The sequence below is a fragment of the Megascapheus bottae genome, chromosome 7, assembly GCF_031878675.1.
Source record: "Megascapheus bottae isolate mThoBot1 chromosome 7, mThoBot2.hap1, whole genome shotgun sequence".
NCBI classification, from domain to species: Eukaryota; Metazoa; Chordata; class Mammalia; order Rodentia; family Geomyidae; genus Megascapheus; species Megascapheus bottae.
In genome coordinates this window covers 31543705-31567697 of record NC_143515.1, presented here as the reverse complement: position 1 = coordinate 31567697, position 23993 = coordinate 31543705, and the positions used below count along the sequence as shown (strand labels likewise).

General features: G+C 49.1%; 2 protein-coding genes across 4 annotated transcripts; one reads left to right on the top strand and one right to left on the bottom strand.

Moving 5' to 3' along the window:
* The first annotated feature begins 172 nt into the window (after window positions 1-172).
* Window positions 173-4205, top strand: Htra2 (HtrA serine peptidase 2). The gene is made up of 8 exons (XM_090336621.1): window positions 173-776; window positions 884-1088; window positions 1181-1375; window positions 1617-1649; window positions 1857-1962; window positions 2112-2181; window positions 3664-3759; window positions 3845-4205. Exons 1-8 carry the CDS (start codon window positions 241-243, stop codon window positions 4008-4010), a joined length of 1407 nt encoding a protein of 468 aa, XP_090192747.1. The 5' UTR covers window positions 173-240; the 3' UTR covers window positions 4011-4205.
* Window positions 4155-23432, bottom strand: Loxl3 (lysyl oxidase like 3). Of its 3 annotated transcripts, none has more exons than XM_090336618.1 (14): window positions 23316-23432; window positions 21695-22130; window positions 19774-19937; window positions 19059-19273; window positions 7402-7621; window positions 6896-7076; window positions 6632-6786; window positions 6232-6399; window positions 5935-6097; window positions 5503-5746; window positions 5300-5415; window positions 5086-5222; window positions 4864-4975; window positions 4155-4672 (listed from the first exon to the last, which is right to left on the bottom strand). In XM_090336618.1, exons 2-14 carry the CDS (start codon window positions 22005-22007, stop codon window positions 4599-4601), a joined length of 2262 nt encoding a protein of 753 aa, XP_090192744.1. In that variant the 5' UTR covers window positions 22008-22130; window positions 23316-23432; the 3' UTR covers window positions 4155-4598. The 3 variants fall into 3 exon arrangements, with proteins under 3 accessions (XP_090192744.1, XP_090192745.1, XP_090192746.1); XM_090336619.1 differs by having other exon boundaries at window positions 21695-22019; XM_090336620.1 differs by having other exon boundaries at window positions 21695-21776.
* Window positions 23433-23993: the final 561 nt, after the last annotated feature.

Here is a 23993-nt window from a genome sequence, read left to right as displayed (position 1 = left end):
GCTAGCGGTCCCAGCATGCCTCGCGAGTTCTGGAACCGCCTCAGAACTCACGTCCAGTAGGGACCACATTTCCCAGCATCCACGCGGCGGGGCGGAGTCGGCCTGCGGGAACCCTGGGTCCCAGCGTGCACTTCTGGAGGACTTCAAGTACCGGCGTGCCTTGCGTCCTGCCGTCCTCCGGTGCCAGGCCTGAGCACCGCCTCTGAGCAGGGCGGGCGAGAAGGCACCTAGGCGGAGCTCATGGCTGCACTGAGGGCGTGGCGGGGTGCCGGCTGGAGCCTCCAGGGGTGGCGGGGTGGCGGCTGGAGTCTCCGGGGATGGCGGGATTTGGGGGGCTTTCTCTGGGGAAAGGGACCGTGGTTGACCCCTGACCTTCGGGCTTTGCTGACGTCAGGAACTCCTAATCCCCGGGCCCGGTTGACTTGTGGGATTCCCAGTCTCCAGGCCCGGTGGTCTGTGGGGGTTCCTGAACCACGGCCATGCCTGAGGTCCAAGACCCCGGATTCCCGCGCACTATTGACTACAGGGGTCCCAGATCCCCAGACCCCGGAGGTCTCGGAGACCCGTGGAGCCCGCCGGCGAGTGTGGCTTGCGGTGGCGCTGGGTGCTGGGGGGGCAGTGCTGCTGTTGCTGTGGGGCGGGGGGCGGGGTCCTCCGTCCGTCCTGGCCGCCGTCCCGGCCCCGCCGCCCACCTCTCCTCGGAGCCAGTACAACTTCATCGCCGATGTGGTGGAGAAGACTGCACCTGCCGTGGTCTATATTGAGATCCTGGACCGGTAATGGTGGGGTGGACTGGGAGGTAAAGAAGCCGCGGGCCGGAAAGCAGGTGAGCCTGAGGGGTTGGGGGCTTGCTTCCTCATGTTAGTGTTTTTCCTCATTGCAGCCACCCTTTCTCGGGCCGCGAAGTCCCTATCTCAAACGGCTCAGGATTTGTGGTGGCTTCGGATGGGCTGATCGTTACCAATGCCCACGTGGTTGCTGATCGGCGCAGGGTCCGAGTGAGGCTACCTAGTGGAGACACATATGAGGCTATGGTCACAGCTGTGGATCCCGTGGCAGACATTGCCACGCTGAGGATTCCGACTAAGGTAGGGGTGAGGATACATCAGCTCTGGCCGGAGCCGTTTACTTACTTCCATAACCAGGATGTTAACAGTCTTTCTTACCCTCTCCCCCTTAGGAACCTCTCCCCACACTGCCACTGGGATGCTCAGCCGATGTCCGGCAAGGAGAGTTTGTTGTTGCTATGGGAAGTCCCTTTGCACTGCAGAACACGATCACATCTGGCATTGTCAGCTCTGCTCAGCGTCCAGCCAGAGACCTGGGACTCCCCCAAACAAACGTGGAATACATTCAGACCGATGCAGCTATTGACGTAAGTCCTGACGTGATAGAAATGACGAGCTTGCCTGGGGTAGGAGAGAGAGTCTGTGTGGTATTATGAGCACTAACTGACATATGGTGAGTGAGTCTTACGTTCAGGAGTTGGGCCCCAAAAGTGTGGCCACTCCACAGGCTAGCAAAACATAATTTGAAGAATGTGCCTCCATTTGGGTGGTGACCCTGGGGCTTAGAATTCCATCTCTTTCATGTTTTCACCTTCGTCCTGCCTACAGTTTGGAAACTCTGGGGGTCCCCTGGTTAACTTGGTGAGTGTGATATTCTTCCAAGAATCCATACTCCAAGGTCAGTGTGGGAAGGGTGGGTTTCCCTCTACTAAGGATGCTTGGTCATTTCTGCAGTCTCTTACCTATCTTCCAGTATCCAGCCAGATCCTATCCCTACTGCTCTTGTTTCTGTGTCCCTGTCCCCTGCTGTCTGTTTGGGCTAGGGAACTGGGGGCTGTGTCCCTGCAGGATGGGGAAGTGATCGGTGTGAACACCATGAAGGTCACAGCTGGAATCTCCTTTGCCATCCCTTCTGATCGCCTTAGAGAATTTCTACATCGAGGGGAAAAGAAAAGTGAGTCCGGCTTAGAGGGAAAGAGGTTCCTGTAAAACGGTGGATGGGCAAAAAGGGAGGGGTTTTCATTGGGACTTTATGGAGGGGGTCTTTTGGGAGGGGGGGAGAAGCACATAGCTACACAGAGCTCATTTGTCCCGCTTCTGCAGGCTCCTGGTTTGGAATCAGTGGGTCCCAGCGCCGCTACATTGGGGTGATGATGCTGACTCTGACTCCCAGGTACGAGTGTAAGGTATAGTGACTTGTAGGACCACTAGCATGATCAGTGGTTCATAACTGGCTCCTCTTTTTATCAGGCTTTGTTCTTAGTTCTGTCGTTATCTTAGATAATGAGCTCCTTCCCACTATCACAAAAGCTTCTCCTCTTACTCTGTTCCATCAGTTCTATTCCATTCTGCTAGTGCCATAATTTAACGTCTTCAATCTATGATCCTAGCATTAAAGGACATTTTGCTGTTGGTGGTGATCATGGGACTTCAACTCTGGGCCTGGCCATTGTCCCTGAGCTCTTCAGCTCAAGGCTACCACCCTACCACTTGAGCCAGTTTTCTGGTGGTTAAGAGATAAGTCTCATGGACTTTTTAGTACCTGAGCTGGTGACCCTCGGATCTCAGCCTCTTTAAGTAACTAGGATTACAGGCTTGAGCCACTGTACCCAGCTGAAGGACTTTTTTTTTTTGCTAGTCCTGGGCTTAAGCTCAGGGTCTGAGCACTGTCCTTGGACTTTCTCAAGGCTAGAGCTCTACCACTTGAGCCTCAGCATCACTTCTAGCTTTTTTCAATGTATGTGGTACTGAGGAATTGAACCTGGGTCTTCGTGCATACTAGGCAAGCACTCTACCAGACTAGTCCTGGCCCCTGAAGGACTATTTTTATGCCTGTAAATTAACCTAAACCTATATTGTTCCTTTTTTTTTTTTCCCCAGTCCTGGGCTTAAACTCAGGGCCTGAACACTGTCCTTGGACTTTCTCAAGGCTAGAGCTCTACCACTTGAACCAGCACCACTTCTGGCTTTTTCTGTGTATGTGGTACCAAGGAATTGAACCTGGGTTTTTGTGCATGCTAGGCAAGCACACTATCACTAGGCCAAACTCCTGGTCCTGGATTGTTACTTTTGTAGGAATTCTGATTTCCTATTCTCCCTCTTTTTTTTTGGTGGGTCATGGGGCTTGAACTCTGGGACTGGGTGCTGTCCCTGAGCTCTTCAGCTCAAGGCTACCCGCCCTGCCCCTAGAACCACAACCCACTTCCCATTTTCTAGTGGTTAATTGGAGATAAGAGTCTCATGTTCTTTAGTGCCCAGGCTGGCTTTGAACTGCAATCTTCAGATCTCAACCTCCTGGGTAGCTAGGATTACAGGCGTGAGCCACCGTGCCTGGCTTCCTATTCCCCCTCTTTACCTGTGCTGATCTTGTTCTATATAGTTAATATCAAACCCATATTCCTAGGCTCAGCTTAAGTTCTACTTCTTCCTTAAAGCTTCTCAAGATTCAAAATGATATTAGTGCCATTAATTTAGCACTGTGTATCATCTGGAATTTGTTATCTCTTATGTATATATCCCACTAACTGCTAGAAAGCAGAAAGTGAGTTTCCTTCAGGCCTCTGGTTACCCAGTGTGTGTCAGTGTGTTGATGAAATGAACGCAACACGAGGAGAGTTCCTGAGTGTGGCTAATAGGGTGATGTGTACCCTTTCAGCATTCTTGCCGAGCTACAGCTTCGAGAACCAAGTTTTCCTGATGTTCAGCATGGCGTTCTCATTCATAAAGTCATCCTGGGCTCTCCTGCACACAGGTAAAAGTGTGAAGTGTGAAGTGGGGTGGAGAGGAGTGCATGTGAACGGAGTTGTCCATTTCCTCCTTCCTGCCCATCTCCCTAGAGCTGGTCTGCGGCCTGGTGATGTGATCTTGGCCATTGGGGAGCAACTGGTACAAAATGCTGAAGATGTGTATGAAGCTGTTCGGACTCAATCCCAGCTGGCCGTGCGGATCCGACGGGGATCAGAAACACTGACGTTATATGTGACCCCTGAGGTCACAGAATGACTGGATTAACAAGTGTATGGGGCTCCTGCACTGATCTCCTTCCTGCCTAGGTTCTGAGGGCACCTGGGCAGAGGAGTCAGTAAAACATTGGGGGCAGGTCCCTCCAACTCCAGCACCAACCCTAGGCTCTGAAGAATTGAACACTTTTTATATAAAATAAAATTATACCTAGCAACATGTTATCGTCAAAAGTAGCGGGTGGGAGCTGGATATTTTCCCCCACCAGAAGGCTAGAGGTAAAGCTGTATTCCCCCTGAACTTAGGAGAGCTACAAGGAACTGACCGTCCTGACTGCTCTATTCAAGAAAATGAACGGCTGCCAGCTATTGCTGTGAGCAGTGATTCAGGTACCGCTCTTTGCTGTGTGCTCGGCTCCATGCTGGGCCCCATGCTCGGCCACAGTTGCTGACAGCTGGCCCGGGGAGGAGGATGATGACTTTTGAGAGTTCCACACCCAGAGTGCGCAGGTGATGAGTGTGAAGGGCCTGCTGACTTCAGGGGTTCCATAGTAAGCTCCTGAGGTAAAGGCAGCCGCAGACCCGTGCCACTGGGGCACCAGTGGTGATTTGCAGAGGACGAAGGTGGCACTCAGACGATCTGGTTACTGGTCTGGCCAGGATAGCGCTCAAACCTTCTGTTGGCCTCTTCACTGAAGGCATCACCTGCAGAGTGGAGAGGCAGTGTGTGTAGGTGGTACTCTATGCGGAGCCAGGATGACAGATCCACTGGGAGAGGGGTGAGTAGAAGAGGGGACTGAGATGTAGAGAGGTGGGTGAGAAGGCACGGAAACCACTTAGGGAAAGCATTGTCCTCATCCCCCAATCTTTTTGGGTTGCCCCATCCCATCAAATACCAATGTGGCAGTTGTGCACCCAGATACGGTGTCCGTCGTATTTGCAGTTACATTTCATTGCGTTATTGGTGAAGTCACTCTCTGCTACTTCAAAATTTGGATTGATGACCACCTGTGAATGAGGGACAAGGACCCCTTGACCCAACTACAGTCAAATCCAGAGATTTCGTTAAACCACCCTCCTCTTTCCCAATGCAATCTGAAGCCCCAGATTCCAAGCACCTGGAGAATGTAGTTTCCTGGCTTCACATCTGTGATGTCAATCCACTGGCAGTCAATATCGTGCCTGTAGAGATCCCAGCAGCCCACAGTGATGCCTTGTTCTCCAAAGTTGGCACATTCATACCTCTTGGAGACATCTGAAGAGATTGACATGTCAGTGGTAGGCGGGGCTGTGCTTTGGAGATGCTGGAGCCTACTCTAGGCCCCAACTCACCTTCCTGACACTCGGTGTCTTCCAGACAGAAACTAGCTTTGTGGCCCTCAGCCACTTTGGTGCCATTGGGGGTCAGGATATCATAGTGAGTGAAGATGTCCATGCTGTGGTAATGCCTGTGGGAACAAGGACACTCTGCTCTCATCTCAGCAGGCTTGCCCTTATGGCTTACCCTTTTAAGCGGACCCCTTCCATCCTCTTACCCATGACACTCATGCCACACCCAGGAGTGGCGTCCAGCCTTGGGCCTAAAATCAGCTCGTCCCAAGTTGTGGATTTGAGAGGAGAATCGGAGTAGACGCCGATGACCATAAGGCCAGTTGGCGGAGCGGGCAGAGCTGGCCAGGCAGTTCTCTTCAGCAGCACAGTACAACATGTGCAGGGGCCGGTCTTCGATGTAAGCTGTCTCCTGCACCAGCGCCGAGTGCAGCAGCAGATCCGAGGCAGCTGCATTAGAAAGGGAGGAGAGAAACGGAAATTACTTCTGATGGAAGGGTAGGCAGTGTGCGCCTATCTCTAGACAGACTGGTTTTCCGTGGAGAAGGAATACCCTTCCTTCACAACCCCTGTCTCCCTCCAAAGGAATGACCCAGAGACTTGCTTCCCTGGATTGCAATCGCCCAACCTGCACTCACTCTCAGAACAGATGACTCCAGCGGTGAAGCGGGTCCCTGTCCTCTTGCAGGTGATGTGACTGCTGTGATGGGCGCACTGGTCCAGGGACAGCTCGGTCCCTGTGCAACGCACTCCACTCATCACCACCTCGGTGATGTTCCCTGAATCCCAGTACCAGGTCTCCTGGGGACATGGGCAGATGCTTCTGTGACACCCCAGCCTCTGGCCTCCTGGGACAAGGGACTCATGTCCCCAGTCCTTTTCCCCTAAACAGGTTTTGGAGACAATAGCTTTGGCTTTCCTCTTCTCCTCCTTACCTGTAGACCATGATTGGCATAGCCCAGACCAAGTTGCCGACAAGCTACCATGGCCTCCAGTGTTCCCCAGTCATCCCCACAGATGAGACCCCAGCGAAGATGCCCAGGTCCTGCTGTTTGCACCTCGACTCGCCCCTCATATCGGCTACGGCCCCCACTGAGTCGGATCTGTAGTGATACAGAGGAGAAGCACAGATGTGGGTTTTGGGGAGGAGGAGATTGGGAATCTGGAGCAGAGATGTGATGGATGAGTGAGTCAGAGGGATACGAGCGCTGGTGACAGGTGGGGGCTGTGGGATGGTGGCCTTGGGGGCAATGGCCAAGTGGTTGGAGGCCAGGACCAGATAGAATGAGAGAGAGAGAGAGAGAGGCCTGACCCAAGGTGGCAAATAAGACTGACCTTGGTCTCCACCCCGGTGTAGGGTAGGTTGCACCGGACAGCAGCATCCTGGCTATGGGAACAGTCCTCAGCTGTGATGTTCTTGTAGGGGCATTTCCAGAGGGAGGGCTCCTGGCCAGAACATCGAACTTCACTCAAGTGGATGGCACCCATGCCTAGGATCAGAAGTCGAGGCTCAGGAGGTTATAACTTCACAGCCCAGGGGACTCTTTCCCTAGGAGTGAGAACTGTCTCCCCACACCTTCCCATCACCTGCCCGCTCACCCTGTCCCATGCGAGCACCAGTTAGAGCCTCTCGAGCTGTGCCAAAGCCCAACTCCCGACACACGACACTGGCTGCCTGGAGGTCCCACTTGCGATCACAAACTGTACCCCAGGTACCAGCTTTCAAGACTTCTACCCTACCCTCGCCAGGGTGGGCTCCGCCCTTTAAACGCACACGGGCCTGTAGAAGAGAAAGATATGCTCAACAGAGTGAAGAAACATCAGCCTGAAATGGCTAAGTAGACTTGGGAGATGAATGCCAGTGTGGTGGGAGAGAATGGTGCTAGTAGTCTAGCCACCCCTAGGAAAATTCCTGTCTGCTCTCAAAGACCAAGGCTGTGTTTAGCAGGGGGTTTGGAGGTGGCGGGTTCTTCATCTGGAGTAGGAAAGGTCACAGTCACTTTCTTGAGCTGGGGATATGTGTAGCTCCGTGGTAGAACACTTGCCTAGCACCCATGAGACCCTCACCACAAAACAACAATAAGAACAATCACTGGCTCACAGACCTCTCCCTGAAGCTTTGACTGTTGTTGTTTCTTCTGGCCAGGGGATGCTGTGTAGAGAGGGCCAGGCACGCAGCTCACTACCACAGGGGCACCCCCCGGGCACCTGGTGGTGTCATTGGCACGATAGAACTCCAAGGAACAGAGGGAGAGGTGGGCTTCCGTGCCCACACATGTCACCCCATGTAGACCAAAGGAATGTTGCTGCCGCTGGGCCAGCAGCCTGGGAGGACAGGAGGAAGGTGTAAGGTAAAACAGTTGTTCTCCCGCCTCCCTCCTACAAATTGGGCTTGAACTACTCAAGACCCCGGGCATTGTCTTTGTGCTTTTTGGCTCAAGGCTAGCACTCTACCCCTTGAGCCACAGCTCCACTTCTGACATTTCAATGGTTAACTGAAGAGTCTTACAACCTTTTCGCCAGGCTGGCTTTGAACCATGTTCTTTTCATCTCAGCCTCCTGAGTAACTACGCTGATAAGAGTGAGTCAAAGGCAGCTGGGCATGGTGGCTCACACCTGTAATCCTAGCTACTCAGGAGGCTGAGATCTGAAGATTGCGGTTCAAAGCCAGCCCAGGAACCCACTAGAAAACAGGAAGTGGTAGCCTTGAGCTGACGAGCTCAGGGACACTGCCCAAGCCCAGAGTTCAAGCCCCATGACCCACCATAAAAACCCAAAAAACAGAAAGAGTGAGTCAATTGCACCCAGTCATTCTTCCCTTTCTGTACTTCCTCTGGGAGGGACAACAGGATTGCTGAGTGTGTAGGCCAAAAGCGCCCACACTACCCAGATAGGAGGGTCCTTGGGGACCTTATGCAGCAGAACCACCCTAGGGCAAGAATGACTGGTCCTGATTTGCCTGACAGAAGCTTGTTATCAGTGGTTTCATGCTTCAGGCCCAAAGGGAGTCCAAGACTAATGCTGCTGTGCAAATCAAATAGGAAGCCAGGACTGCCAGCTAGAAGAGATGGTCAGGAGGGAGTGGCTGACATAAACAGGAAGCCTAAAAAATCAGGGTGCAAACCCTTCTAGAATACTGAGACTGGAATAATCAAATCAGTCAAGATGCACAGAACTGAGGAAGTCTTAAATCTGAATGGTTTCTTAGAGGCTGAGGGATTTCTAGGCCAGAAACTGACGCTGTGTTGAGCACAGCGGGTGGCCACAGGAAGGATCAGTACTGGCATAGACAAGAAGGGAAAGAAGATGGAGAAATGTAGCACAGACAAATGATGGAGGCGCCACATGGCCAGAGAAGGAAGGTGGATGGGAATAAAACAAAATGGCAAAAACAACCTGGGGCCTGATCCAAGCTATAGATAGATGTCTTTAATGTGGTCATCCCTGCTTCTGTAATGTCAACATAATATTGTCCCAAGCTATCTGAACAAGAAAATAGGACTAAGCCGGGCTTAGAGGCTCACACCTGTAATCCAAGCTACTCAGGAGGCTGAGGCCTTAGGATCGTGGTTCAAAGCCAGCCCATGAAACTCATCTCCAATTAACCACCAGAAAACTGGAAGTGGTGCTGTGGCTCAAGTGGTAGAGTGGTGGTTTTGAGCTGAAGAACTCTGGGACAGCGTTCAGGCCCAGAGTTCAAGCCCCACAGCTGACAAAGAAAAAGAAAGAAAGAAAAGGAAGGAAGAAAAGAAAATAGGACTAAATAGAGATGTAAATATTTGGAAATACTGCAGACATGGTTGAGAGAAGTGAGGAGAGGGGCTTTTTAAAATAGATACTGATGGATGGGCGATTGAGTGAGGTGTGGAGAGAACTCCTGGGAAGCAGACGAGGCTGGTGTTTATTTGAAAAGGCCTGTGAGGATGATTTGGAGGTGAATTACTACAATAAATATTTGGCTCTTGATATCAGAGGAAAAAAAGTAACATAGGCCATTGGAAAATACAAGAAAGAGGAAAAGTTTATAATTCAAAACAGGGAAACTTGAAGACTACAGAATAACTTTGGAAGCTCAGAAGAAATAGATCCTGAAGATCAAAGAGATCAGGTACTATTTTAAAGTTCCTATTTAGCTGAAAATAAGAGTCAAAGAGGTCATCACAGGAAAAAAAATGATGCAATTTAAAAATGCATGCTTGAATGTGGGAGTCAGGGAAGGCCAGGGTGTGGCCACATTGGGCAATGATAACCTTAAGCTAGAAAGGCAGTGAAAGAACAACCCCAAATGTCAAGTTTGCTTGCAGTGACCAGAGGGAGAAGCTAGAGGCTTCACTGGATAAGCCTGGAACTTGCTGAGGGGAGGAGGGAGCAATTTTTTAGAAAGGGGTGAATATGCTGAATAAGTAATCAGGGAGAGGCTTTTCCTGTGCAAATTGTCTTTAGAGACAAGTTAGAATGATAGAGTCAGAAGTTTCCCACTCCCATGAGTTCTGAATGAACCCAGGAAGAAAATTATGGAGGTAAGAGACTATAAACCCAGAAAAAGAGTCAGGGACTGTGAATGTCATTCTATCCTTTGGTCCAAAGGGGATCCTGAATTTTATGGTTTCTCAGGTAAACTGGTAGCATTTATTTAAAAAACAAACTAGAAAACAACAAAATAGCCCCAAACAACTAACCAAATAAAACATAGGACAGAGACATTGATCGTTTAGGCACGCTTATCCTCTTGGAGGAGAGGCAAGTACAACATTTGAAGGAGAAAAGTGCCAGATTATCTTCTAGAACTCATTGGGGGAAAATAAGCCTGTACAAAAGAACAAAACTTCTATGATACCAGAGTTCCCTAGAGACTGACATAGAGCTGATTTCACTTCAGATCCTGTAAACATCTAGAAGGTGACTATGAAAGAGGCTCCTCCTCCATTTTTTGGTCAGCTCTCTCTGTCAAAGAGGCCTCTTACGGATCCCTCCTGGGCCACAGTTCTGATCTCCCCTCTGCTCCTTCACCTGTCTGTCCAACCCCCACTTTATTTACCTCTTGTTTGGCCCCCTACCCACTCGAGGCTTTGGTTTGACTTTAAACTTCGTGACTGGTCTGAAAAAAGGAGAAAGATATTGGTGGAGGCAGAGATTAGGAATTTGGCCCAGGAGCAATAGAGGATTGTTTCCTCTGTTCCTTGGAAGGACCCTTCATGCAAAGTGTAGGATGGTAGAGTGAAGGGTGGCTGGATTTTCAGCACACACCAACTGCTGAACACTATGAGAATGAGAATATACTTCAGCAACTCATGTTGCTCTCTGGATTCCACAACACCCATGGTAATGGAATTGGAGGAATCCAGACAGGAGAGAAGCGAGGATGTCAAGGCAAAGCTTAAGGGAGGAGAGAAAATGGGAATGTGGGTAAATTAAGGGAAGTGAGGAGTTGGTGGGGAGGAGGAGGAGGAGGAGCAGGAGGAAGAGAAGGAGGATGAGGAAGAGGAGAAAGGCAGTGTCTAAGGCTACCATCCAGACTATTTCAGGGAAATGTAAAGATGGAAGGCTTTTCCTCAACCATCCTACATTTTCCCTCTTTGGGTTCCCCAAGATCAAAGCTTGTTCATTCCCATGCTTTCCTCCCCGACTCTCTCAGGAATGGCCATTTCCATTCACATTCCTGATCCTTCAGCTGGGGTTACGGGATGGATATGAATAGGCTACCATCCATCCATCCACCTCCTGGGGCCTCAGTGGCAAGCAGGAGGTCCCGGGGCTCTTGCCCCATTACCTTTCAAGGGACTTGGGGCGTCTGGCTGAGGCTTTGGCCGCTCGCTTCCTCAACTTTCTGTGAGGATAAGACGATAGGAATCAGATCAGTGTAGAAACAAGTGGAAAGTGCTGGTGAAGCCAGGACAACAGGCAAGGTTTCTTTTCCAGCAGAGTTCCTGATGGCGGGATATGGCATCGGATATTACCAAGGCCCTACTTTCAAGGCTGCTTGGCCTCAAGAATTCAAGACCAGGTGGATGAGCAGTAGTAGAGGCTATAGGCTCAGAAGTAATTGTGTGCTAATGCCAGGTCCTTGGAAAATTAGTCTAAGGCAAATGAAGAATGAAGAATCCTAGGTCCAGAAGTTGGAGGTAAACCTCTGGGGAGAGCTGAAGGTGAGGGTGTTAGAACTGCTCAGACTGCTCTACTGACTAGTCTGAAACAGAACTAGACAGGCTAGGCCTAAGGAGGCAGACTGTACCTTTTCAATTTATTTTTTTCCTCTTAGATTCTCCCTCTAGGAACGGCTCTAGTATTGTTCAGGGCTGAGGTTGCTGGACCAGAATCAAGGCTGGACATCTGAGAAGGTTAACTTGGTTCCAGTTCTAATCCCATATGCTCGGGTCATTCAAAAGCTGAGCTCATCTTCCCAATTTACTTCTAGAGAATAAATCTTATTTCTTTTTAATTGGCTTAAATAATTGACTTGTTTCATTCTCCAAGAAGTTTCCTTAGGTCTTAACTGAAACAGAAACCAGGCCTGTTTCGCCTCTCATTTTCTATTTAATTTTGAAGACTTTAATTATAGCTCTAGTTTGTCCTGTACAACTTTGTACAGATGAATGCAGGTCCTATCTGTCTGTTCTTATAGGCTTATTATCATCATCTGTGGTGTCCTTTCTTTGACCATGTTCTTTCTTGCTATGCAGTTTCTCATTTTGACATAGTGTTCTGTGTCAAGAGATGGTAAGCAGGTCAGTAGCCGTTTGGTATTTCCTGCCCTAGCTTCTTCCTGTAGCTATGCTTTGTCAGTCTTTGTCAAGACATATAGTAAGCTGGGTGCGGTGGCTCATGCCTGTAATCCTAGCTACTCTGGAGGCTGAGATCTGAGGATTACGGTTCAAAGCCAGCCTGGGCACAAAAAGACCTGAGATTCTTATCTCCAATTAACCACTAGAACAGGAAGTGGGGCTTGGCTCAAGGGTAGAGTGGTAGCCTTGAGCTGAAGAGCTCAGGGACAGTGCCTAGGCTGAGTTCAAGCCCCATGATCCACAAAAAAAGAAAGAAAAGAAATTTAAAAGTGTCTCATGAGCTAGAGATACATACAAAACCTCGGGTTTAGCCTGGTGCCAGTGGCTCAGGCCTGCAATCCTAGCTTGTTAGGAGGCTAAGATCTGAGGACTATGGTTCAAAGCTAGCCCAGGCAGGAAAGTCTGTGTGAGACCCTATCTCCACTTAACCACCAGAAAACCTGAAGTGGAGATGTGGCTCAAAGTGTTAGCCTTGAGCAGAAAAACACAAAGATAGCGCCTAGGCTCTGAGTTCAAGCCCCATGTTGAACAAAAACAAAAACAAAAACAAAAAACCTGGGTGCAGTCTCAAAGTCTATGTGAGTTTGTGGGCATAGACTGGAACTTTTCATCTTATAAATATTATATGTATATATAACATAAGATTCAAAGGAATAAAGAGTACTCACATCCCCTTTTTAGAATAAGTGCCATTATTTGTGTGTGTGTGTGTGTGTGTGTGTGTGTGTGTGTGTGTGTGTGTGTGTGCGCGCGTGTACTAAGGCTGGAACTCAGGGCTTATGCACTTTCCTTTAGCTTTTTCACTCAAGGCTGCTGTTCTACACTTGAACCACAACTCCACTTTTGCCTTTTTTTTGGGGGGGAGTGGCTAACTGAAGATATCTCCCAAACTTTCTTGCACAGGTTGGCTTTGAACCATGATCCTCAGATCTCAGCCTCCTGACTAGCTAGGATTACAGGTGTGAGCCACCAGTACCTGGCTTCCTCGCTTGTTTTGAAAATGGGTTTCATTGTGTGGCTCAAGCTATTTTAGAACTGTCCATCTTCTCGCTTTGGCCTTCTGAGTCCTGGGATTACAGGCATGCAGCACCATCACAACTTTACTGAACTACTTCAGTGGCTTCCTGCTGCTTTGTGAAATTGAAAGTTGAGCTCAGAGTCCCATAACTTCCTTGGCAAGTGCTCTAACATTTGAGCCATGACCCCAGCATGTCTCCCATAACAATATGCTTGTTTATCTGTCTCATTATTTATTCATCTTCGTAGTCTCAGTACCTTATACTGAACTTGGCAAAGAGTAAGAGTTCAGTAAGAATATGACTAATTGATACTGGACTAAAAAGTACTTTCTTTTTGCAGTACTAGGGATGGAATTTAGCACATTGGCAGGCTAGGCAACAACTCTACCAGCACTATTGCTTTATATTTTGTTTTTGAGACAGATCTTTCTAACTTTGCCCAAGCTGATCTCATAGTCCATGTTCTTCCTGCCTCCACATCCTGGGTAGCAGAGTTATAGGCATGTACCACCACGACCAGGAGAGTGACTTCTACAATTGGGTGTGATGACTTGCATCTATAATCCCAGCACTCAAGAAGGCTGGGGCTGGAGGACTGAGAATATGAGACTAACCTGGGCTATATAAAGAAACTCTGTCTCACGAAAAAAAGAAGAGTGATTTTGCGGAACTGGGGCTTGAAGTCAGGATCTTACCTTTGACAGGTACTCTACCTCTTGAGCCACACCTCCAGCATTGCTTTCTGTTGATTATTTTGGATGTAGAATCTAATGAAATTTTCTTCTCAGGCTGTCCTTGAAATTCTAACTTTTATGCCTGAGCCTCTGAGTAGCTAGGATTACAGGAGTAAACTATTGGTACCTGGGTATTATTTAATTTATTTATTCATTATTTATTTATTTTTGAGTCAGTGTCACTATGAATCTCTGGCTGTTCTTGAACCCATTAGATGGGTTAAATTGACCTCAAAAGATCCTCTTGGCTCAATCTCTTGGATGCTAGCATTATATGTCAGTGCCAACATGCCTAGCTCAGACTGACTACTTAGCACCAAATTTCTTAGAGCATCTGTTTCACTGTCTGTAAAAAGGCAGTAAATGATTTGAGGATCTACACATTCTTTTCTTAAAATTCTACAACATGGCCGGGAGTTTGGCCTAGTGGTTAAAGTGCTTGCCTAGCATGTATGAAGACCCGGGTTCGATTCCTCGGTACCACGTACATAGAAAAAAGCCAGAAGTGGTGCTGAGGCTCAAGTGGTAGAGCTCTAGCCTTGAGAAAGTCCAAGGACAGTGCTCAGGCCCTGAGCTCAAGCCCAGGACTGGCAAAAGCTAAATAAATAAAAAAATAAAAAATAAAATAAAATTCTACAACATGTTCCAGACTGGAGCTACCAAAACACATTAAAAATGTATAAAGCATCAGGTTCTGGTTTTCTCTTTTCTTTTTCCAGTCCTGGGGGCATGAACTCAGAGCCTTGGCACTGTCCCTGAGCTTCTTTTGCTCAAGGCTAGTACTCTAACACATGAGCTACAGTATCACTTCTGGCTTTTCTCTGGTTACTGTGGTACTGAGGAATCAAACCCAGGGCTTCATGCATCTACGCAAGCACTCTATCGTTATGCCAAATTCCCAGCTCCCCAATTTTCTTATTCCCTGAATTATATCTCTACAAGAGATAGAAGAAAATCATGCCAGTGGAACATGCCTGTAACTCTAGCTCAAGAGGCTGAGATCTGAGAATCTGGGATTGAAGCTAGCCTGGGCAGGAAAGTCCGTGAAACAGAAAAAGCCAGGAGTGGCGCTGTGGCTCAAGTGGTAGAGCACTAGTGCTGAGCAAAAGAAGCTCAGGGACAGTATCCAGGCCCAGGATGGGCAGAAAAAGAAAAAGAAAAGAAAAATGGAGTTGTCTAGAACTATCTTGACTAGCTATCATAACTGTATTACCTATAAAAGAAGATCTAGAACATATTCTACCACAGAGCCTCAGAATCTCTCGGGACTCCCTGAAAGACTCTGTGCTTTATATACCTTCTCCCCTAGCTGTCAGATCTTAGATTCATTATATTGCAAATTCACAGTAAATATTACTGCTCTACAAACATTATTTAAGAACAGGTATACTTAGCTGATGCAGTGGCTCACGCCTGTAATCCTAACTACTCAGGAGGCTGAGATCTTAGGATCAAGGTTCAAAGCCAGCCCCGGGCACAAAGGACAGACTCTTATCTCCAATTAGCCTCTAGCAAATGGGAAGTGGAGCTTGGCTGGAGGATAGGGTGGTAGCCTAGTGCTGAAGAGCTCAGGGACAGCGATCAGGCTGAGTTCAAGCCCCATGACCCACAAAAAAAAAAAAGAAAGAAAGAAAAAAGAAAAAAAAGAATGGGTATACTTAGAGACAACTATTCAGTCTCTAACTTCCCAAGCATGGCCCATCTGTAAAGCTGTCCATAGTAACTTGAAGCCTAGAAATGCCTAATTTCCTTCCTTCCTTCCTTCCTTCCTTCCTTCCTTCCTTCCTTCCTTCCTTCCTTCCTTCCTCCCTTCCCTTCTTCCTTCTTTCCTTTCTCCCTTCTTCCTCTTCCTCCATTTTCTTTCTCTTTCTCTTCTCTTTGTACTTGATCAAATTCAGGGTCTTGAATATACTAGGTAAGAGTACTCTACTACTGAGCTACAGCCCCAGTCCCCGCCCCCCTACTTTCTTGAGATATAGTCTATGTAGCCTAGGCAGAACTTGAACTCTTGATCTTCCTGCCTCAGCTTCCTGTTGATTGGAGTACAGTCATATGACACTAAGCTTGACATGAGCATGTTCTATTTTCTATCTTTCCTTCTATAGTTCATTAACAGATAAGTCAAAGTAATAGGTTAAAAATGGAAGTCAAATGTCATACCTCTATTCAAAACCCTTCAATGGCTCCTTATTTCACCCTGCTAAATCCATAGTTCCTGAACAGCTCTACTTGATCTGGTTTGCCTTTTTCCCTTATACCATCCTATACTCCCTTTTCTACCATTTTTCTTCTTTGTTCGATCAGGCTTAGTCACAAGGGCTTCCTGGAGAACAATAAGAATGTCTTCTCAGGCCTGGAGTGTAGCCTAGTGGTAGAGTGCTTGCCTGGCATGCACGAAGCCCTGGGTTCGATTCCTCAGTACCATATACACTGAAAAAGCCGGAAGTGGCTCTATGGCCCAAGTGCAAAGTGCTAGCCTTGAGCAAAAATAAAATAAAATAGTGTTCAAGGACAGTATCCAAACCCTGAGTTCAAGTCCCAGGACTGACAAAAAAAAAAAAAAAAGAATGCCTTCTCCCTACCATTCTCATCCCAGAGTCTTTTCATTTAGGTCTCTCTTCCTGGAAATGCTTATCTAGATAGACGTCTGTAGACAGGTGCTGCATAGCTGTGTTTTCAGCTCTTTTAAGTTCTTTCTGACTAGATGCCTTTTCTGCCTTCCCTCATCCATTGTATTTAGAAATGCAGTCCCACTCTCCCTGTTTCACCCCTTGCCTGCTTTGTTTTTATTCACTGTACTCTTTACCCTACATTTCATAGGTTAACTTTTTTCTTGATTTTTCCCTTTATTGTGTATTTTGTTTTGGAGATCTGGGTCTTGCTCACTTTGTTCAGGGGCTGGTCTTGAATTATAAAGTCTCCTGCCTCTGCTCCATAAGAAATTAGGATCAAATAACATCATGCTGAGCTTGTATTCACTTTAAAGTGTGTGTGTACGTGTGTGGGGAGGGTAACTGGGAATGTGGTAGTAGAGTGCTTGCCTGGCATGCACAAAGCCCTGGGTTCCACTCATCAGTACCCCACACATACAGAAAAAGCCAGAAGTGGTGCTGTGGCTGAAGTGGTAGAGTGCTAGCATCTAGTAAGAGAAGTACAGGGACAATGCCCAGGCCCTGAGATAATGCCCAGGGCTGGGGGGTAAAAGGAAGGAAAAAGAGAAAAGAAAGAAGATGCCTCAATGTATAGAGAAGTAATATTCAAGAATAAGTTATTAGAAAGTCTTGGCATTTAGGTGAAACATATGGTGAATTTAGAGACCTACAAAGATTTAAATAAACATATACTCAACCACTGGGATATCCTCTTGTAACAGGTTTACTAAATATGAAGGTTGGAGATGGAGATGACTAGAACATAGTATAGCTAGATTTTTTTTTTTGCCAGTCACGAGCTTGAGCTCAGGGCCTGAGCACTGTCCTTGGACTTTCTCAAGGTTAGAGAGCTCTACCACTTGAGCCTCAGCACCATTTCTGGCTTTTTTCTATGTATGTGGTACCGAGGAATCGAACCCGGGTCTTCATGCATGCTAGGCAAGCACTCTACCACTAGGCCAAACTCCCAGCCCCTAGATTTTTTTTTTAAAGCCAGTCCTGGGCTTGGAATCCAGGCCTGAGCTCTAGTGGTAGTCTAGAGCTCTACCACTTGAGCCTCAGCACCACTTCCGGCATTTTCTATGTATGTGGTACTGAAGAATTGAACCCAGGTATTTGTGCATGGTAGGCAAGCACTCTACTACTAGGCCAAACTACCGGGCCCTGTATCTAGATTTTTATTTATTTATTCATTTATTTTTGTATCTAGATTTTTAACAAAGACTACCCAAATCATCCATGACTTCATGATAGATAAGACCGTGAAATAGTGATTACACCATTATAGGGTTCTACTTTTTTTCTCAATTCCTAGGAGGAAAAAATAACCAACAAAACCTTGTCAAATAATTAGAGGTTTGGGACAAATCTAAATGTAACTTTTGCAGTGAAAGTTGGATATTTGCTTTAATCATTTTAGCAATGATGTTGAAAATTATTTAAATGAAGCCAGAAGGCATAGTTATGTCTGTCCACCAGAGGAGACTGGGAGGGATGGCACACGAAAAGTCATGTCAGGACTCAAACGATTATCTCCTAAGACCATCCTGTCTTTCTACTGGGTTTTTGATGATGTACCCAAAGGGATTTAAAGGGGTAAACTCAACAAATATTTGGGCTCAAAAATTCTGCTTTTTTAATAGTGAGGACAAAGGAAGGGCTGAGCTGGTTTTAGTTGATTCCAAGTTCAATACCAGCAGTGGAGTGCTCCGGCAACAGAAAAGCCATCGACCTGGAGACATGCTTTCATCAAAGATGGACATTTCTGCCCTGCCCTGCCTGGCTGAGACCACATCTGACACAGCCTGCTCTGTGGAAGTATCTAGATGTCAAGAAGCCTTTCAACACAAAAGACAGAAAACAGAGCTGAATCAAATGAGCATTTTTTTGTCCTGCAAGATGGAAGATTATAGAGAGACAGTAGAACACTTTCCAAATACTGGCATCCCTCCCAAGGGCCAAATTAGACGTTCCAGGGGAGGAAGGCGCTCTAAGCACAGAGCCATTCACCAAGCCTGCACCAGGCTCCAGGGCAGGTGGAGAGACTTCTGCCTCTGGGAGACCCCCATTGCACCCCACCTCACCTCACCCCCAGTCTGAGTCCCAGACTCTCCTGGTGGGTGGGCAAACTGCCAGTGCTGTGCGGTTTCTGGGGTGTCGGGAGCCCCTCCTGTGTGGGCTGAGAGGTGGGGACTCGCTAGCCAACCACGATCTCTTAGATCCCAGCGGCCCAGCCCTGCGTGGACACACCCAGGCGCTGCCTTGGCAGGCCGGCTGGACCGGGCTGACCTCACACTCGCCTTCCCCACAAGGCCCGCCGTGCCCTCACTGACCTCGAGGGGGCCTCGTGCTCAAAATCTGCCTGCTAGACAGAAGCCATTGACACTTGCTCTGCCCAAGCGATCACTCTGCCCATTTCAGGTCTCCCTTGGGGGAGAATTTCCTGGGCTCCCCCCCACCCCTTCCCCTGGCCGCCAGGGCCTAGGGGCCTCTCAAAGGTCTCTCAGTACCTTTCCTCCTCCACCCCTGACCTTTCCCCCATCCCCGCCTCACACAGAGCCCCCTCCACCCCTTACCTGTAGAAGGCCATGTTCACCCTCTTCTCACTGGGGAAGCCCAGCATCCCGCACACCACGTGGCTGTTGTGGGCGCTCCAGCCTTGGTCACACACTTGAGACCAACCATCTGGAAGCCTGACTTCAACCAGCCCCTCGGTCACGGGCAGGGGTCGCCTGCCCCACCCAACAGCAGGACGAAGTCGCACCTCCTCCACTTGCAGGTGATGCTCTACCTGGGATGGGACCACAGCAGGGACAGGCATCTCAGTAGTACTTCTCACTTAACCCATGGCTGAGTGTCAGGGTCAAGGGTGCTTCAGGGCTTTGAGGGGACCTGACTCTGCCTGGAACAGGAGGGAACTTCACAAGGGAAGTGGCTTTGGAAGAGGAGAAAGTAAGAAGGGGGGGGTGTTCCAAGAGAGCAGGAAGATGTGAAGAGAGGGCGAGCACAGAAGAGCGGGGTGACCAGGGCTGGGGGTAGGGAAGTCTGACACCAGGCTCCATAACTTAAATGCGAATGCTAAAACAATAATAACAACAACAGCAACCAAAACCCACTTGGATTTTATAGTACCTCGTCTCCCTCTATTCTTTGCCTTCCTCTTTCAATCCAAATTATCTTACTGGGGACAAAGGGAGCCTCTACCTTCTAAAATCCACCATAACCACGTATAGATAGCCACACTGACACACTGGCCGTCTTGGGGTGTGTCTGTGTGTGTACCCTGCAGACCTCAATGACATTGGAGTCTGAGAAGCCAGGGAGGCGCTGGTCCTTGCAGATAACCCCTGCATCCTCATCGTGGGTACAGTCACTGTTCCCCCAGCCCCGAGAGGTACATTCTGCCACACTCTGCTCAGTCCCACTGCAGCTCAGGTTGTCCAGCCAGATTCGGCCTGTGGAGAGAAGATGAAGAGATGGAGAAGTCTGGGAAATAAGAAAGGGTGGGGGGATGGGGAGGCTGGGAAAGGGAGCAGGATAGCCTTACACCTCACTGGGAGGGGGAAAATACAGGATAGGATCCCCCTGAGGGAAACAGGACAAGGGCATAACGTTTATGGATGGTTGGAAGTGATCTGGGGATGGTCAAGAATGTATTAGGATCAATACAGAGCCAAGTTCTGATCAGTTCTGATCATCCATCAGAAGCTTCCCAGAGGCTTCTTAATACTTTAGTCTATTGGTCACACTGATCCTTTCACCTCAGCGTCCCATTCTCCCACACAGGGAAGTCATATCCTGCTTGTGCTGCCACATAGTGCCTTGTGTTCCTTGTCTGTGCCACAGTACATATCTCGGATTTCTCAGATGAGTACTGCCTCAGGGGAAACTGTCACAGCGAATGTGCAAGGAAGGACTGACACTCCTATCCCGGTAGACGGAACAGCCATCAGAAAGTCCTCATTCATCTTTACGACTTTATCCACCAAGTCTCATTTAATCCTTTGATGCCACCCAGAAAAAAAACCCTTGGCCATATGAAAGTCCTTCCCATACTTGAAAAAGAAACCATTATGTAAATGTTATCCAAGGCTTTTGTGTGTGTGGCAGCACTAGGTTTTAAACTGTGTGTATGGGGGGGAGGGTTCATGCTTGCCAGGCAGGCGTTTTACCACGAGGAGTTACATACACTCCTGGCCTTTTCAAGACCTTTTGATTCTACACCAACTGCTTGATTTCTTCCGCCATTTCTCTTGAAATTTGGCTTTTGGCTCTTTCACATCTGGACAGCGCTTCCCTGAAAGCATTTCTATTTTCTACAGTTCTCAAAATGTAGCAGCTACAAATAACCCTTCATTCCAGAGGTGGGGGTAATTGCCGGGAACTAGGAGATCCGCTGCAGGTTGCATTTCTCTTGGTCTTTCAATATCCAGGCCTTAATAAGAATTGTTCCTAAACACTACCTTACCTATCTCCATATATACTTGCCATAAATATTTCTTCCCTCCCTCCCTCCCTGTCTCCCTCTTCCTGGTATATAACGACGTTTGAAAGAACTCCTCCTCCTTCCTTTGTGTTGGTGCTGGGGTTTGAACTCAGCACCTGGTGCTCTTGCCGGGTTGGCTTTTTCACTCAAGGATAATACTTTACCATTTGAGACATACTTCTACTTTTGGCTTTTTTGCTGGTTAATTAGAGGTAAGAGTCTCACGGACTTTTCTGCCTATGCTGACTTTGAACCTCAATCTCAGATCTCAGACTCCTGAGTAGCTAGGGTTACAGGCTTGAGCTACCCATGCCTGACTAATTAGCAGACATTGGTTGCATCAAATCAATTTCATTGTGACATTTCCACACAAGTTTACAATGTATTTCAATGGCTCTTTAGTTCAGGCTTGTAGCCTGATTTTGTCTAAAGTATTTTTGGTCCTTTCTGGTTTGGGGACATCCAGACATCTACTTCTGTAACAGAAAGGAACTGGGTCTCTCTAGCCTTTGTGCATATGGCACATCTGAAGCCTAGAGAAAGCTCTCAGTAGCCTAAGGCCACAAAGCTCTGCAGTAAATATATGAGTGCTTGTCACCGTAGGTTTACTTGACATGGGTTGTTCTTGGTGTTCAATGTCCGCATGCTTGTGTCATCTTAATGTTCTCTCTCTGCACTTAGACCGTATTTAGAGGTGGCCTAGGCAATGCCTAGAACATTGCTCACCTGTTCCAGGACCATATTTGGCACTATGGGTCCAGCCTGTAGCCTCTGTGAAACCCAGCTCTCGGCAGAGGACGTGGGCAGCCTGCAGGGTGAAGTCATCATCGCAGATAGTGCCCCATTCACCAGCTCTCTGGATCTCCACGCGGCCCTCATAGGGCTTCCTGGGGAAGCCAGCCAGCCGGAACCTGAGCCCTTGGCTTCCTGCCTTCTTCTCTGGGACAGTGGAAGGTGATGGAGACCCCAAGCACACACTGCACAGCAGGCACAGCAGCAGCCCCCATGGGCTCCACTGCCAGACATTGATAGGTTGCATGGCCGGGGAGGCCTGGAAGGGAGAGAGGGAAGAAGACAGGAGGGGGAGAGAGGACCAGAGAGGACAGCAGTGGGGGGGGGGCAGGGAGGAAGAGGAGGAGAGGGAGGAAGAGGAGGAGGGAGCCTCCAGGTTCAAAAGATAGGGAGAGAGGAACACACACTAAATGAGGGCTGACAGATGCACAACCTTAGAGATCCAGCTTGGGGGTAAGGGAGGGAGGCTCTCCTTTCCTTTTGTAAATAACACAACCTTTATCATTTACATTCCACATGGCCTTTTCTATTTCTGTCATCATCTACATTTACCCCCAGCACCAGTCTGAGGGACTCAAGATTAAAATAGCAATGTTAGAGGCTGAGAAGCAGAGATGGTCAAGATAAAGAGAACCAGTACACAGAAAGAAGACCCGGACAGACAGGATGTGCTGAAGAAGACTGTGGGAATGGAGGAAAACAGAAAGAAACACGTTGAAGATGAAGAAGGTGGTGGGGAGAGAACTAAGCACACAGTATCCCAGAGTGAGGGAGAGAGGCAGAAAAGGGGGGATAGAAGAAGGAGCGACAAGAGTCCAGGAGCAGGTAACAGGGGCACAACCAGATGACTCTACTGAGCCAGACATGCAGATAGCTGTAGGGATTGTGGAAAGAGGTAGGAGAGGACAGCCTACAAGATCTTTAGATCTCTGATTCTCTGAATGGGAATCCTAGCAGATTCCCAGTATCTGGGCCCAGTATACATGGAGATTTCCCAGCACACCTTTCCCAGAACATCTGCTCACGGATGCCCTGCATGATCAAGGTTGGCCAGGACCATCCGACTTCATTCTCCAGAGCTTTTAGGGTGCGGTTATCCAAGCTTCCTGCCAACACAACTGCCCTCTGTCACCCAGCAATCCAGCGGCCAGAGCTGGCTAGTTCTCAGCCAAGGGCCTTCTCTGTCCAGGGCTGAGAGCAGCCCCTCTACAGCGGCCAGCCCTCCTCAACGTGCTTCCCCGGACCCAGACAGATAGCTTACAAGACAGCTTTGTTCTGGGGCACATTTTGGCTTGGGGGCCCTGGTGTAGGGCCTCTCAGCAGAGGCATTAGGGCCCTCCCAGCTGCCCCACACAGAAGCCCCACGCAGCCCCTATTCCAAATATGTGCTTGTTCCCATTCTCCCTGGGTATCACTCCTCTTTGACAAGAATACAACTCTCAGCTGGGTGGGCTTGCCTCCGACTCCATCTCACTCACACCATCCCTCCTCTCTGGTCTCTCCACCATCCTCTCCATCCCAACTCCCCTTCCTCCAGTCCTCAGTCGTCCCCTACCTTTGGCAGGGCCCTAGGGGCTGGGAGAAGAGTCCCGATCGTGGAGATTAGTTTTAGTGATTCCAAGGAAAAAAAAAAAGTGCTCGGCCAGGGGACACTGGACCCCCCTCCTCCCCCCTTTCGTTGAGCCCTCCCACCTCCCCTTGAGCCCTCCCACATTCCACGCTCTCCCTCCGTTCCGAGCCGGCCAGTTCCCTCCTCTGGGTCTCCCCCCGTCCCCGGTGGAGCTGGCCGCGGCCGAGCCACCTCCCCCTCGTCGTTCCTCTGACCCTCCAGGCTCCTCGAGGCTTTCTTCTCCCGCAGTCTGGGGGGCCAGGCAGCTGTGGCCAGGTAGTTGGACTTGCAAGCGACCGAGGGCCGGCGACAGTGCCCGAGGCGGCGGGGAAACTTCCCACCCCCGCCCCAGCCCTTCCTCCACATCTCCCCCTCCACTCCTCCCCCCCCCCCGCTAGTGTAAACAGTCCAGTCCAACTCGAGCCGGGCTGCGGGAGGGTCTGGCGACAGGAACTGCGGTCCCTAGGGTTCACTTGGCCTCTCTGGTACCCTAGGGTGCCCGCGGGTGACGGCAGGGCTTTCCCTCCGAGGTCACGTTCAGCGGTGGACATCACAGGCCCCGGAGCTCCGGGCCCCGGGGCTGAGACCGCGGAAGTTTCTCGGGGTGGAGCCCCCTGTTGCGCT

What these genes read in the sequence shown, in the direction of transcription:
- Loxl3 (XM_090336618.1), bottom strand. Translation starts at nt 22,007, where the DNA reads ATGCAACCTATCAATGTCTGGCAGTGGAGCCCATGGGGGCTGCTGCTG. An exon ending in CAGACTCCAATGTCATTGAG is followed by an intron (nt 19,274 to 19,773) that starts GTCTGCAGGGTA and finishes GTCCCATCCCAG; the next exon opens with GTAGAGCATCACCTGCAAGT. An exon ending in CAGGAAACTACATTCTCCAG is followed by an intron (nt 4,976 to 5,085) that starts GTGCTTGGAATC and finishes CCTCATTCACAG; the next exon opens with GTGGTCATCAATCCAAATTT.
- Htra2 (XM_090336621.1), top strand. Translation starts at nt 241, where the DNA reads ATGGCTGCACTGAGGGCGTGGCGGGGTGCCGGCTGGAGCCTCCAGGGG. An exon ending in TATATTGAGATCCTGGACCG is followed by an intron (nt 777 to 883) that starts GTAATGGTGGGG and finishes TCCTCATTGCAG; the next exon opens with CCACCCTTTCTCGGGCCGCG. An exon ending in AGACCGATGCAGCTATTGAC is followed by an intron (nt 1,376 to 1,616) that starts GTAAGTCCTGAC and finishes TCCTGCCTACAG; the next exon opens with TTTGGAAACTCTGGGGGTCC.